Here is a 12,028-nt window from a genome sequence, read left to right as displayed (position 1 = left end):
ATGGTGGCTACAAGTCCCTGGGAGGAAAGGCTGTGGGCTGTGAGATGGGGCCGTAGACAATGATACCTCCCCTAATTAAACAACAGAATGTTCTCTTCACTAGAAACGTCTTTCTCAGGGAAGTGCCTGCTTTCTATCCCTTTGATGTCTTGCTTTGGGAAGGAAAGTGGTTTGCGTTGGTGGCTCTGTGGTCTTCTCTGTTCAGTTGGAGACATTGCGGACCTGACGCTTCTGCTCTTGCAAGTCAGGCCATTCACATTCAACAGGGGTTGTACTAACTTGTTCTGCAAGTGTTGGGCCTCTGCTCTGTTCACCGTTGGATATACTGGGGGAGATTAGTGATCAGAGATGTGATCATTGCCTGTTCTGCTCTCTCTCTCCACAGCCCAGCATCCTAGAAACCTGTGCCCTCATCATGAAGATAATTTGCTTGGAGATATACTATGTAGTTAAGTGAGTACTTTCCCCTCTTGAGATTTTAACTGAAGGTTGGGGGAGTGGGAGTTGGTGGCCTACCACTGGGTGCATGGCTGGAAAGAGCCAAGGCAGAGGAGAGAACTGGTTTGGAACCATTCATGGAGGCTAGTGTGCTGTGTCCCTGGCCAATCCACCGATGGCGTTTATGATTGTCAGAAAGTTATTGTGAAACAAACTCCATGCAACTCAGATTTTATGGAGGAGAAATCCTGGAAAGGCCTCAGCCTAACCCACACATTGGAGGTGTCCTGGAGCTGGTCTGCCTTTAAGCCCATGCGAGGTTGTTTTCTCTGCCTCAACAAGGGTCTGTACCCATTATATTCCCATCTACTTTCAAAACCTAACTGGAGGTTTTTTTCTTGACACTGTAGGGGTTCATTAGACCAGTCATTAAAAGATACACTCAAGAAATTTTCCATCGAGAAACGCTTTGCCTACTGGTCAGGGTATGTCAAGTCATTGGCAGTTCACGTGGCCGAAACAGAAGGCAGCAGCTGCACCTCCTTGTTAGAGTACCAGATGCTGGTGTCCGCCTGGAGGATGCTTCTCATCATTGCCACCACTCATGTAAGACCCTTTTGGGGAGAGTTTTCACTTTGATACCTTACCAATGATGTGTTGAGATACCTAGCAGATATAGCTCCTTGTGAGGAAGAATTAATCAGGGTTTATCCCTGAAAGCTAAACTGTAATAGATTCTATGCTGATAAATTGGGGCTGTGGGGTATTTGAGGGTGTTGGGTCCAAGAGACCATTAAGAGGAGTGCAGAGAAGTGATTTGAAATCCTTTCAGAGTTCCTAAAGCCTCCTGTACCTTCCTTGGGCCTTGGCTGGGTCTTAACTGCTCCCTGGCTGCAAATGCCTCTTATACAAAAGCATAACTGCCTTCTTGTGCTGTGTACCTTGTAGACGTTAGGTCAATAAGTACTTGTTGACTAGTCAGCAGGAAGCTGTGACAGCTGCAGCAGCACCTTCTCTAAAAAGCAGTTTGTCATTGGTTCTAGAAACTGCATTTCCTGGTCTTAGAAAAAGAACAAAGGGGCCGGGCGCGGTGGCTCAAGCCTGTAATCCCAGCACTTTGGGAGGCCGAGATGGGCGGATCACGAGGTCAGGAGATCGAGACCATCCTGGCTAACACGGTGAAACCCCATCTCTACTAAGAAATACAAAAAATAGCCGGGCGAGGTGGCAGCGCCTGTAGTCCCAGCTACTCGGGAGGCTGAGGCCGGAGAATGGCGTGAACCCGGGAGGCGGAGCTTGCAGTGAGCTGAGATCCGGCCACTGCACTCCAGCCTGGGCTACAGAGCGAGACTCCGTCTCAAAAAAAAAAAAAAAAAAAAAAGAAAAAGAACAAAGACCATTGTCTCTGTACTCTGTCTACTGGGAGTTGGTTTTGAGAGAGAGATAACATCTGGAAGAAATGCATTGTTCTTGGCTTTTTTGTGGTTTGACACCATCATGCTGTATCATAAGGACTTGGTATTGAAGTGTTCTTCCTTGGGGTATCCAGATTAACTTTTTTTTTTTTTTTTTTCTTCTTGAGACGGAGTCTTGCTCGTCTCCCAGGCTGGAGTGCAGTGGTGCGATCTCAGCTCACTGCAACCTCTGCCTCCCAGCTTCAAGCCATTCTCCTGTCTCAGCCTCCCAAGTAGCTGGGATTATAGGTCACCACACCCGGCTAATTTTTATATTTTTCGTAGAGACGGGGTTTCACCTTGTTGGTCAGGCTGGTCTCGAACTCCTGACCTCAGGTGATCCACCAACCTCGGCCTCCCAAAGTGCTGGGATTACAGGTGTGAGCCACCACACCCGACCCAGATTAATGTTTTGACTTCATGAACAACTTCAGCTTGATAGATGCCTCCTTGTTCCAAGCACCTCCTACATCTGTGAGATTTGTTTCCTAGTGCCAGACTGCCCACATGCCTGGAGCTTTGAGCCTAGAAGGGGCAAGTTCGTGGCTACTCTTGCTGTGGCATAGTGGTTTTGGACCCCTAAGACTCCATAACACACTTAAAGGCTCACCTGTCTTTGAGAATGGTTAATTCCCCAGGGTATAAGCTTTATGTCACCTGCCTTTTAGGCCCTAGTTAGGCAGCAGTTCTTGAATTGTAGCTCTCAAAAAACCCACCATCCTCTTTCCCCCAAGGAAACCTATCTGACTCTCTGTCTCTGACCTGTCTACCTATGCAAAAGAAAAGAAAAAAAAAAAAGAGAGAAAGCTGACTAAGTCCAAGATGTTGTTCACCCGTTCATTCTCTTAATGGCATTAGTGGAATGCTTCCAGGCATTGGGATACAGCAGTGAATAAGGCAGATAAGATCTTTGATCGCATTGAGAGTGCCCTATGATGGAGGAGGTAAATTATAAACAAATTCACCACTTAAAAATATGGTTTCAGATGGTGATAATTTGCTGTGAAGGAGATAATTAAGGTGCTGTGGTAATGAACACATGAGATAGAAGTAGTCAGGGTGACCTTCTCTGAGTGGTGATGTCCCAGCTGAGAGCTGAGTGTGTGAAGAAGCCTTCCAGGTGGAGCTCATGGAGGAGAGAAGTCTAGGCAGATGGACTTGCAAGTGCACAGTTCCAGCAGTGGAAAAGAGCTTGATATGTTCACGAAAGAGGCAAGCAGGGCTGGACTAGAGTGAGCACAGATGGGACTGATACTACAGTCAGTTGGACCAGATCCTGTGGGGTCTTTGGACCATGTTGAAGAGTCTGGTTCGCGTTTCCCGGGCACTGGGAAGTCTTTAAAGGATTCTAAGCAGAGGGAGGACAGAGTCTCAAAAGAGGAGGTGAACCTGGGCTTGATTCTGACCGTATCTAAGCGTCGACAGAAGAATAGCAGGGCCTTCAAGCCCTATTTTACTTTATCTTTTAGGGGACAGGTTCTCCCTCTGTTGTCCAGGTTGGAGTGCAGTGGTGCAATGGTGGCTCACCTGCAGCCTCAACCTCCAGGTCTCATGTGATTGCCCCACGTCAGCCTCCTGAGTAGCTAGGACTACAGGCATGCATCACCATACCCAGCTAATTACAAATTTTTTGTTGTTGATGAGATAGGGTCTCATCATGTTGCCCAGACTATCAGCCCTATTTTATTTTATTTATTTATTTATTTAAGACGGAGTCTTGCTCTGTTGCCCAGGCTAGAGTGCAGTGGCACAATCTCAGCTCACTGCAACCTCTGCCTCCTGGGTTCAAGCGATTCTTCTGCCTCAGCCTCCCACGTAGCTGAGACTACAGGTGCACCCCACCATGCCCAGCTAATTTTTGTATTTTTAGTAGAGACAGGGTTCCACCATGTTGGCCAGGATGGTCTTGATCTCCTGACCTCGTGATCCGCCCACCTCCCAAAGTGTTAGGATTACAGGCATGAGCCACCATGCCCAGCCTATATAAGCCCTATTTTAAATCAGGGAGACTGATTTACCAATGACTAATTGCCTAGCAGAGGACCCCACTTTTCTTGGCCTCTAAAATCTGGGAAACTTTCCTAGCGAAACCTTTTTCTGTTCTTTTGCAGGCAGATATAATGCACCTGACTGACTCTGTGGTGCGTCACCAGCTCTTTCTTGACGTGCTTGATGGAACCAAAGCATTAGTAAGTGTGTCTGGGAGATTTCACATTTCTCCCAGGGAGGTTGTCTTTGAAGTCAAATAGCAGAGCTCATGAGTCTGCCAGCCAGCCGCACAATTGGTCAGGTCAGAGGGCTCACGTTGACCTGGGAGGCCCGAGGCTGTAGTGGGTCAGCAGAGCTCTGCTGCTGCTATGCCAGCCCTGGCCTCTCCGCCTCCACCCACCCCTGTGAGCTCACTGCTGGGGAAGAAAGGCAGTGAGGCCAGAGGTGCCCTGTGGATGGCATGCGAGTCTTGCCACTGTGTCTTGCCACTGACTTCTGACTAGTGTGGTGTCTCCTTTCAGCTCCTAGTTCCAGCCTCAGTGAACTGCCTTCGCCTCGGCTCCATGCAGTGCACTCTGCTGCTTATCCTCCTCCGGCAGTGGAAGAGGTGAGCCTGTGCCAGGAGAGGCAGAGGCCCAAGGCCAGAGCCTTCTTGTCAGTGCCTGCTTGCCTTCCTGAAGGAGAGAACTAGTGGGTGGAAGCTAGACTGGTTTTCCATCTTGAGGAATGGGAGTGACATAGCAGAGAGGAGGTGAGGCACACTGGTGGGTATCCTGAGATGGAGCAGGGGCAGTGTATGGCCTTTTATGAGGCATTTTGTCTCACTCTCTACCCTGTATTCTTTTTTTTTGAGATGGAGTCTCACTCTGTCGCCCAGGCTGGAATGCAGTGGCGCGATCTCAGCTCACTGCAACCTCCACCTCCCAGGTTCAATTGATTCTTGTGCCTCAGCCTCCCTAGTAGCTGGGATTACAGGTGCGCGCTACCATGCCCGACTGATTTTTGTATATTTAGTAGAGATGGGGTTTCACCATGTTGGCCAGGCTGGTCTCGAACTCCCGATCTCGGTCGATCTGCCCGCCTTGGCCTCCCAAAGTGCTAGGATTACAGGCGTGAGCCACTGCCCCTGGCCCACCCAGTATTCTTTCTAGAGAGTTAGGTTCCGTGGATGAAATCCTTGGACCCTTGACGGAGATCCTGGAAGGAGTGCTGCAGGCTGACCAGCAACTCATGGAGAAGACCAAGGCCAAGGTTTTCTCAGCATTCATCACAGTGTTGCAAATGAAGGAGATGAGAGGTGAGGGGCAGAGGCAGGGGGAGCAGCAGCTGCAGTCTGCCCACCCCTGCTGACAGCTGGGTGGGGCTTCCTTCACCTTAGGGCTACACGTTTCTTCTAGGCCCTTTTGAGTTTCCAGTCTTGGAATTCTTACCTCAAGAAAGCTACGTTTTTCCCTCATGTGTCTCTCCCTCTCCCACTGGACAGATGCTGTCCCTCTTAGCACCCTACTATATCCCTAGCCCCCTGCCTAGGAAGGAAACCTTGGTGTACAGTGAGAGTTGGCCTGGTGAGCATGACAGCATCCCTCTCTATCTATTCTGCAGTAAGTGACATCCCCCAGTACTCCCAGCTGGTGCTGAACGTCTGTGAGACCCTCCAAGAGGAAGTGATTGCACTCTTCGACCAGACCCGCCACAGTCTGGCATTAGGCGGTGCCACCGAGGACAAGGACAGCATGGAGACTGACGACTGTTCTCGGTCCCGGCACAGGGACCAGCGTGATGGGGTGAGAGTGCCCTAGAAGGCCATCTGTCCTTTCCACTGCCCGTCAGCTCTGTGCCTGACTCTGGGGATAACTAGTGAGCAAGACAAGACAGTCGCTGCACTTCCGGAGTTCACGGCCTAGTGGGAAAGGTTAATAGATCAGACACTGCAGAAAAGCAGAGGAAGCCCATTGTACCGCAGGAGAGAAGTGCAGGGAGTACTTAGTCTTGCTTCTAACCTGATCTGGGACTTCGGTGCCTTTTCAGCAATGACTTAGGGATTGTAGCGGCAGGCAAATGCAGGGGCAGGGAAGATTTGGGCAGTGAGAAGAGTACCTGGTCAGCTGTGGTTAGAATTGTCCAGTGACCTGAAGAAAGGCTAGCATGAGCATAGGAAAGTGAGGACCGAAGAGCTGGGGCTGGATGATGGCAGCTTCATCAGGGTCTTTGATTTGGATCCAAAGTGAAGTAGGAAATGATGTAAGGCTTTTAAACAGGGGGAAAAATTGATCTGATTTTAACTCTAGAAAGATCACTCTGGACTTAAAACTCCAGGCCTCAAGCCATCCTCCCATTTCAGCCTCCCAAAGTGTTGGGATTACAGGCGTGCTCAAGAAAGATCACACTGGATGCAGTATTGAATAGTGTTTTTCAAATTGTGCGATCATGACCTATTAGAGACAGTCTTGAAATTAGCACATTTTCTTAGAACCAGCATTTTTTTTTTTTTTTTTTTTTTGAGACAGAGTCTATCTCTGTCACCCAGGCTGGAGTGCAATTGTGCGATCTGGGCTCACTGCAAGCTCCGCCTCCCAGGTTTACACCATTCTCTTGCCTCAGGAGAATGCCTCCCGAGTAGCTGGGACCACAGGCACCTGCCACCATGCCCGGCTAATTTTTTGTATTTTTAGTAGAGATGGGGTTCATCTACAGGATGGTCTTGAGCTCCTCACCTTGTGATCCACCTGCCTCAGTCTCCCAAACTGCTGGGAATATAGGCGTGAGCCACCGCGCCCGGCCTTTATTTTTTCTTAAAGTAGAATAAAATGTTTAAGAAAATATCACTGTGCTTTGTGTGATGTTAATTAGGGTAGGTATTATTAGTGAAAAACTGTAAACGTGTACATAAGGCTACAGTCTAAAAAGTCTTTATGACTGTGGGTCATGGCCAAAAAGAAATTTGAAGGGCCACTGGTATAAGGATAGAGAGGATGGAACAGGACCATTTAGGAGGTGGGTGCAGTAGCAAGGCAAGAGGTGGCATTGGGCAGGGCCATAGAGGTCCCTCAGACTCCATGTGGCAGAGTTGGTTGGAGTGTCCAACGTGAGACAAGAAGTGGCACTGACAAGGGTGGTGGCAGTGTGGGAGGTGGGAGGGAAGAGGTGGGGGTAGCTCCAGTCAGTTTAGGGTTGGTCATTACAGTGGCTGGAGTTGCTGCTGTTCATTGAGAGTTGGACACAGGAGAGGGGCAGGGTGGGAGAGAGTGCGCGTTCTGTGTTACTCAAGCTCATTTGGTGATGTGCGTAACCAAACAGGTCTTGGGCAACCAGGGCCACAGCTGCCTGTCATCATCCTCTTCCTCCTCCTCTTCTTCTTCCCCCTTTTACTCATCTTTGCCCCTGGGCCCCAACAGGTGTGTGTCTTGGGCCTGCACCTGGCCAAGGAGCTGTGTGAGGTAGATGAGGATGGTGACTCCTGGCTGCAGGTGACCCGCAGGCTCCCCATCCTACCTACCCTCCTCACCACCCTAGAGGTGAGCCTTCGCATGAAGCAGAACCTACATTTCACTGAGGCCACACTGCATCTGCTTCTCACCCTGGCTCGCACTCAGCAGGTAGGAGGCCAGCCCGAAGGCAGGAGGGAGCATCCTTGCTTGCCTGGGTGGGTTCTGACAATCCCAGAAGCTATGATCTAGCCTGAGATCCCAACCTTCCCTGGGCAGGGCAGGGGCAGGCTCCATCTCATTCCTTGTCTTTCCCTCCTCCCAGGGAGCCACAGCAGTGGCTGGAGCTGGCATCACCCAGAGCATTTGTTTGCCCCTTCTGAGTGTGTACCAGCTGAGCACCAATGGCACAGCACAGGTAAGTGTCAGGAGCTTGCCAGGAGGCCCAGCCTGGCCATCCTACAGTTTCAGTTGAAAAGTGTCCTTCTCTACCTTTCCCTGGAAGTTGCTTTTCTCTTAATGGCCTAATACACTGATGGTGAAGAGTCTTCCCTGCCCCCAGGCGGATCTCTAGCAAGAGAAACTCACCACTAAAAGGCACTGCCTGGCCTTTGTGCACTGCCTCTGGGAGACGGGATGGATTCTTCCCGTTGCAGGTGTGAGGAAGACTAAACCAGATAACATATCCCTGGGACCAGGCCTCTAGCCAAGGCAGCTGTCCTCTCCTGTCATTCCCAAAGACAAGTGTGTCATTGTGACTTCTCCACCCCTGCACCACCAGACCAGGACTGGGAGAAGGGAAGTGGGTGGTTTGGGGGCTTAATGGGGCCTCAGCACCCTGCCCCCTGTGTCCCTTGGTTATTTCTAGTTTAACAGATATCTCCTAATTTCAAAAGAGTAGTCTTCACCTGAACCTCTCACTCTCATGAGAGTGACATGTCCAGGTTCGCATAGCTCGTCAGTGGCACACCTGAGTCTGGAACCCTGGATCTTGTATCTCAGCCTGGTGCTCTTTCCTTGCATCTACTGGCCTTGGCCCCTTTCTGGCCCTGGTTGCCAGGCAGTGACTGTGTCTATTGTGGGAAGTCTTTTCCTTTCAGCGCAGCTGGGCTGCCTTAGTTGCTGTACTGCAAGGAGGTCCTGCCTGTCAGCAGGGTTCCTGAGCTTGTCTGCTGTTTGTGTCTTAGACACCTAGCGCCTCTCGGAAGTCCCTGGATGCCCCCTCTTGGCCAGGAGTCTACCGCCTGTCCATGTCCTTGATGGAGCGGCTGCTGAAAACTCTGCGCTACAACTTCCTGACTGAGGCCCTGGACTTCGTAGGTGTCCACCAGGAGCGGACCTTACAGGTGAGGGGCTGCCTGCATCGCAGGAGTGGGAGTTTCGGGGTAAAAAGGGTTCTGGGCCATTCATGGGGCAGGTGGGTGTGGAGCCTGGGCCTCAGTAGTGGAGGGTTGTCAACGCCTTCATTTCTGAGATGCTGTAAATACTCTGCTGGCTCACTGGCCAGCCAGGCTGCTGAGGGACGGGAACGGTCTCGGGTCAGAATCCTAGTTGTACCACTGAGCCATTTCTTGAGTTGCCACCTCAGCATTTGGGGGCCCGGGACGTTTCCTCTCCACAGGAGGGCAGGTGTGGGTATGTCAGGTCCCTCAGCCATCCCCATCCTTCCCTGATGTCTCCTTTCCTCCCAGTGCCTCAACGCGGTGAGGACAGTGCAGAGTCTGGCCTGCCTGGAGGAGGCGGACCACACCGTGGGTTTTATTCTGCAGCTCTCCAACTTCATGAAGGAGTGGCACTTCCACTTGCCTCAGCTCATGCGTGATATCCAGGTGGGGCCCGGGTGGTGTCCTGGAGTCTGGAGTAATGCTTGGAGACAGGGAGGCTGTGAGCTCTCACTGAGGCACCTCTAGTGAATTGCAGGATGTTCCTGAACGGGGGCTTTTCCCTTGGGGAACACAGGGTTTGGTGTCGTATGCTTACTCTGGCTAAATGTTTCCTTTCATAGTCAAGGGTAGCCATGTAGATTAAGAACTTGTACTTTATCAGTTAGATATTGGTTCAGATCCTTTAAGAATACACCTGGGACCAGGCGTGGTGGCTCATGCCTGTCATCCTAGCACTTTGGGAGGCAGTCAGGAGTCTGAGACCAGCCTGGCCAACATGGTGAAACCCCATCTCTATTAAAAATAGAAAAATTAGCTGGGCGTGGTGGTGCGTGACTGTAATCCCAGCTACTCAGGAGGCTGAGGTGGGAGAATCGCTTGAACCTGGGAGGCGGTGGTTGCAGTGAGTCAAGATCGAACCGTTACACTCCAGCCTGGGCGACAGAGCGAGACTCCCATCTCGGGGGGGAAAAAAAAAAAAAAAGTCTGGGCGCAGTGGCTCACGCCAGTAATCCCAGCACTTCGGGAGTCCAAAGCGGGCGTATCACAAGGTCAGGAGCTCAAGACCAGCCTGGCTGACAGGGTGAAACCCCATCTCTACTAAAAATACAAAAATTAGCTGGGTGTAGTGGTGCACGCCTGTAGTCCCAGCTACTTGGGAGGCTGAGGCAGGAGAATGGTGTGCACCTGGGAGGCGGAGGTTGCAGTGAGCCGAGGTCACACCACTGCACTCCAGCCTGGCGACAGAGCAAGACTCTATCTCGGGAAAAAAAAACACTGAACAAAACCAAAAACACACACACACCTGGAGCTGGGAACCAGCTGGAGGTGAAGAGAGAACACAGGCTCCACAGCCAGGCAGGCTTCTCTCATCTGCTGGTTGTATGACCTTGGCCAAGTCACTTCAGTTATTTGTAACCTTTTATTCTTTTCTCATAAAATGGAATCAGCCATAATCCTCATCTTCATTTTATTTATTTATTTATTTATTTAGAGACAGAGTTTTGCTCTGTCGCCCAGGCTGGAGTGCAGTGGCGTGATCTCGGCTTATTGCAAGCTCTGCCTCCCGGGTTCACGCCATTCTCCCGCCTCAGCGTCCCAAGTAGCTGGGACTACAGGTGCCCGCCACCGTGCCCGGCTATTTTTTTGTATTTTTTAGTAGAGACAGGGTTTCACCGTGTTAGCCAGGCTGGTCTCAATCTCCTGACCTTGTGATCCGCCTGCCTCGGTCTCCCAAAGTGCTGGGATTACAGGCTTGAGCCACCATGCCCGGCCTCATCTTCTATTATTTTAGGACCTTATAATATACGAGGCACCTAGCTGGGTCCCAGTGAAACAGTCCAGTCCTGAGCCCTACTGGCCCCGAGTTTGTAGCCCTGAGTACTTAGTGGCTATAAGGGCTTTAAAGCTGGAAAGTGGCCAGGGGAGCATGAGGGAGGGAGGGAGAGAAGAGCAGCAGCGAGTGAGAAGAGCGCATGGGTGTTACGTGGAGGGCTGTTGGGTTGGGCTAGTTGGGTGACTGGGCTGCTGACAAGAGAATCCCTCCTCTCTCCTATGTCTCTCCCAGGTCAACCTGGGTTACCTGTGCCAGGCATGCACCTCCCTCCTGCACAGTCGAAAGATGCTGCAGCATTACTTACAGGTAAGCGTCCTATGCCATGAGGGGCTGGAATACCTCACTGTGGCTTCCCGAGCTCCACCTTCATTTCTTGACTCTCCCTAGAACAAAAATGGGGATGGCCTCCCCTCGGCCGTTGCCCAGCGAGTCCAGAGGCCACCGTCTGCTGCTTCTGCTGCCCCCTCCTCCTCCAAGCAGCCCGCTGCTGACACAGAGGCATCAGAGCAGCGGGCCTTGCACACAGTCCAGTATGGCCTTCTCAAGATCCTCAGCAGGACGCTGGCAGCCCTGCGCCACTTCACCCCAGATGTCTGCCAGATCCTGCTGGATCAGGTACCGGCCATCATCTGTTCGGCACCACCTCCCCTAAAGGCTCTGCTCTGCTGTGCACTGAGAGCTACCTGGGGCCTTAACTGGGTCCTGGATGGCTCTTGACTTTTCTTGCAGTCCCTGGACCTTGCTGAATACAACTTCCTGTTTGCCCTGAGCTTTACCACTCCCACCTTTGACTCCGAAGTGGCCCCCTCCTTTGGGACCCTTCTGGCCACAGTGAATGTGGCCCTCAACATGCTTGGAGAGGTAAGTGGGTTCTGTCACTGTCCTCTCCCCCGGCTCCTCCCCCAGCCCGCCACTTCCAGCCAACCTTGGGCATGGTACCTAGCCTCCCGAGACTGCTCCTCTCCATAAACTAAACATGACAGCACCTCTGAGAATTACTGTGAGGATTAAATGAGGTAACTGATGAAATTTGTTTAGTGCAGGGCATGCAAGTAGGAAGCTCTCAGTAAGTGGGAGCTGTTCCTGTTGTCTTAGTTTTTTACCCTTGCTTCTCTTCAGCTGGACAAGAAAAAGGAGCCCCTCACCCAGGCAGTAGGGCTCAGCACACAGGCAGAAGGGACCAGGACGTTAAAGTAAGCGCTCTTTCTGAGATTTGATAAGGGGCTGGGGAAGTCATGGGCCCACTATTCTCAGGTTTGGCCAGCCTGGCCCTCTGTAGCAGTGCCAAAAACCTGCCTCTCCTCCCAGGTCCCTCCTGATGTTTACCATGGAAAACTGCTTCTACCTGCTCATCTCTCAGGCGATGCGGTACCTTAGGGACCCGGCTGTGCATCCCCGGGACAAACAGCGGATGAAGCAGGAGCTCAGCTCTGAGTTGGTATGGATGGATAGGGAGGGCTGGGCCAATAGGGCCAGAGCCCTGTGGGGTCCCGTCGGGTAACC

General features: G+C 51.5%; 1 protein-coding gene across 1 annotated transcript in view; it reads left to right on the top strand.

Moving 5' to 3' along the window:
- NUP188 (nucleoporin 188) overlaps positions 1 to 12,028 on the top strand; it is a 67,089-nt gene that overhangs the window by 54,420 nt on the left and 641 nt on the right. The window contains exons 29-43 of the mRNA XM_025358576.1: positions 386 to 453; positions 849 to 1,044; positions 4,004 to 4,081; positions 4,403 to 4,488; positions 5,033 to 5,178; positions 5,484 to 5,665; positions 7,277 to 7,477; positions 7,632 to 7,724; positions 8,494 to 8,652; positions 8,998 to 9,135; positions 10,757 to 10,831; positions 10,913 to 11,140; positions 11,255 to 11,386; positions 11,645 to 11,718; positions 11,834 to 11,963. Coding sequence (XP_025214361.1) covers positions 386 to 453; positions 849 to 1,044; positions 4,004 to 4,081; positions 4,403 to 4,488; positions 5,033 to 5,178; positions 5,484 to 5,665; positions 7,277 to 7,477; positions 7,632 to 7,724; positions 8,494 to 8,652; positions 8,998 to 9,135; positions 10,757 to 10,831; positions 10,913 to 11,140; positions 11,255 to 11,386; positions 11,645 to 11,718; positions 11,834 to 11,963 — 1,986 coding nt within the window. The remainder of the gene's footprint in view (positions 1 to 385; positions 454 to 848; positions 1,045 to 4,003; positions 4,082 to 4,402; positions 4,489 to 5,032; positions 5,179 to 5,483; positions 5,666 to 7,276; positions 7,478 to 7,631; positions 7,725 to 8,493; positions 8,653 to 8,997; positions 9,136 to 10,756; positions 10,832 to 10,912; positions 11,141 to 11,254; positions 11,387 to 11,644; positions 11,719 to 11,833; positions 11,964 to 12,028) is intronic.

This window comes from Theropithecus gelada, chromosome 15, assembly GCF_003255815.1.
Source record: "Theropithecus gelada isolate Dixy chromosome 15, Tgel_1.0, whole genome shotgun sequence".
Classification (NCBI taxonomy): domain Eukaryota; kingdom Metazoa; phylum Chordata; class Mammalia; order Primates; family Cercopithecidae; genus Theropithecus; species Theropithecus gelada.
Note: the sequence above shows the minus strand (reverse complement) of the source record. Positions and strands in the feature narration are given on the sequence as shown.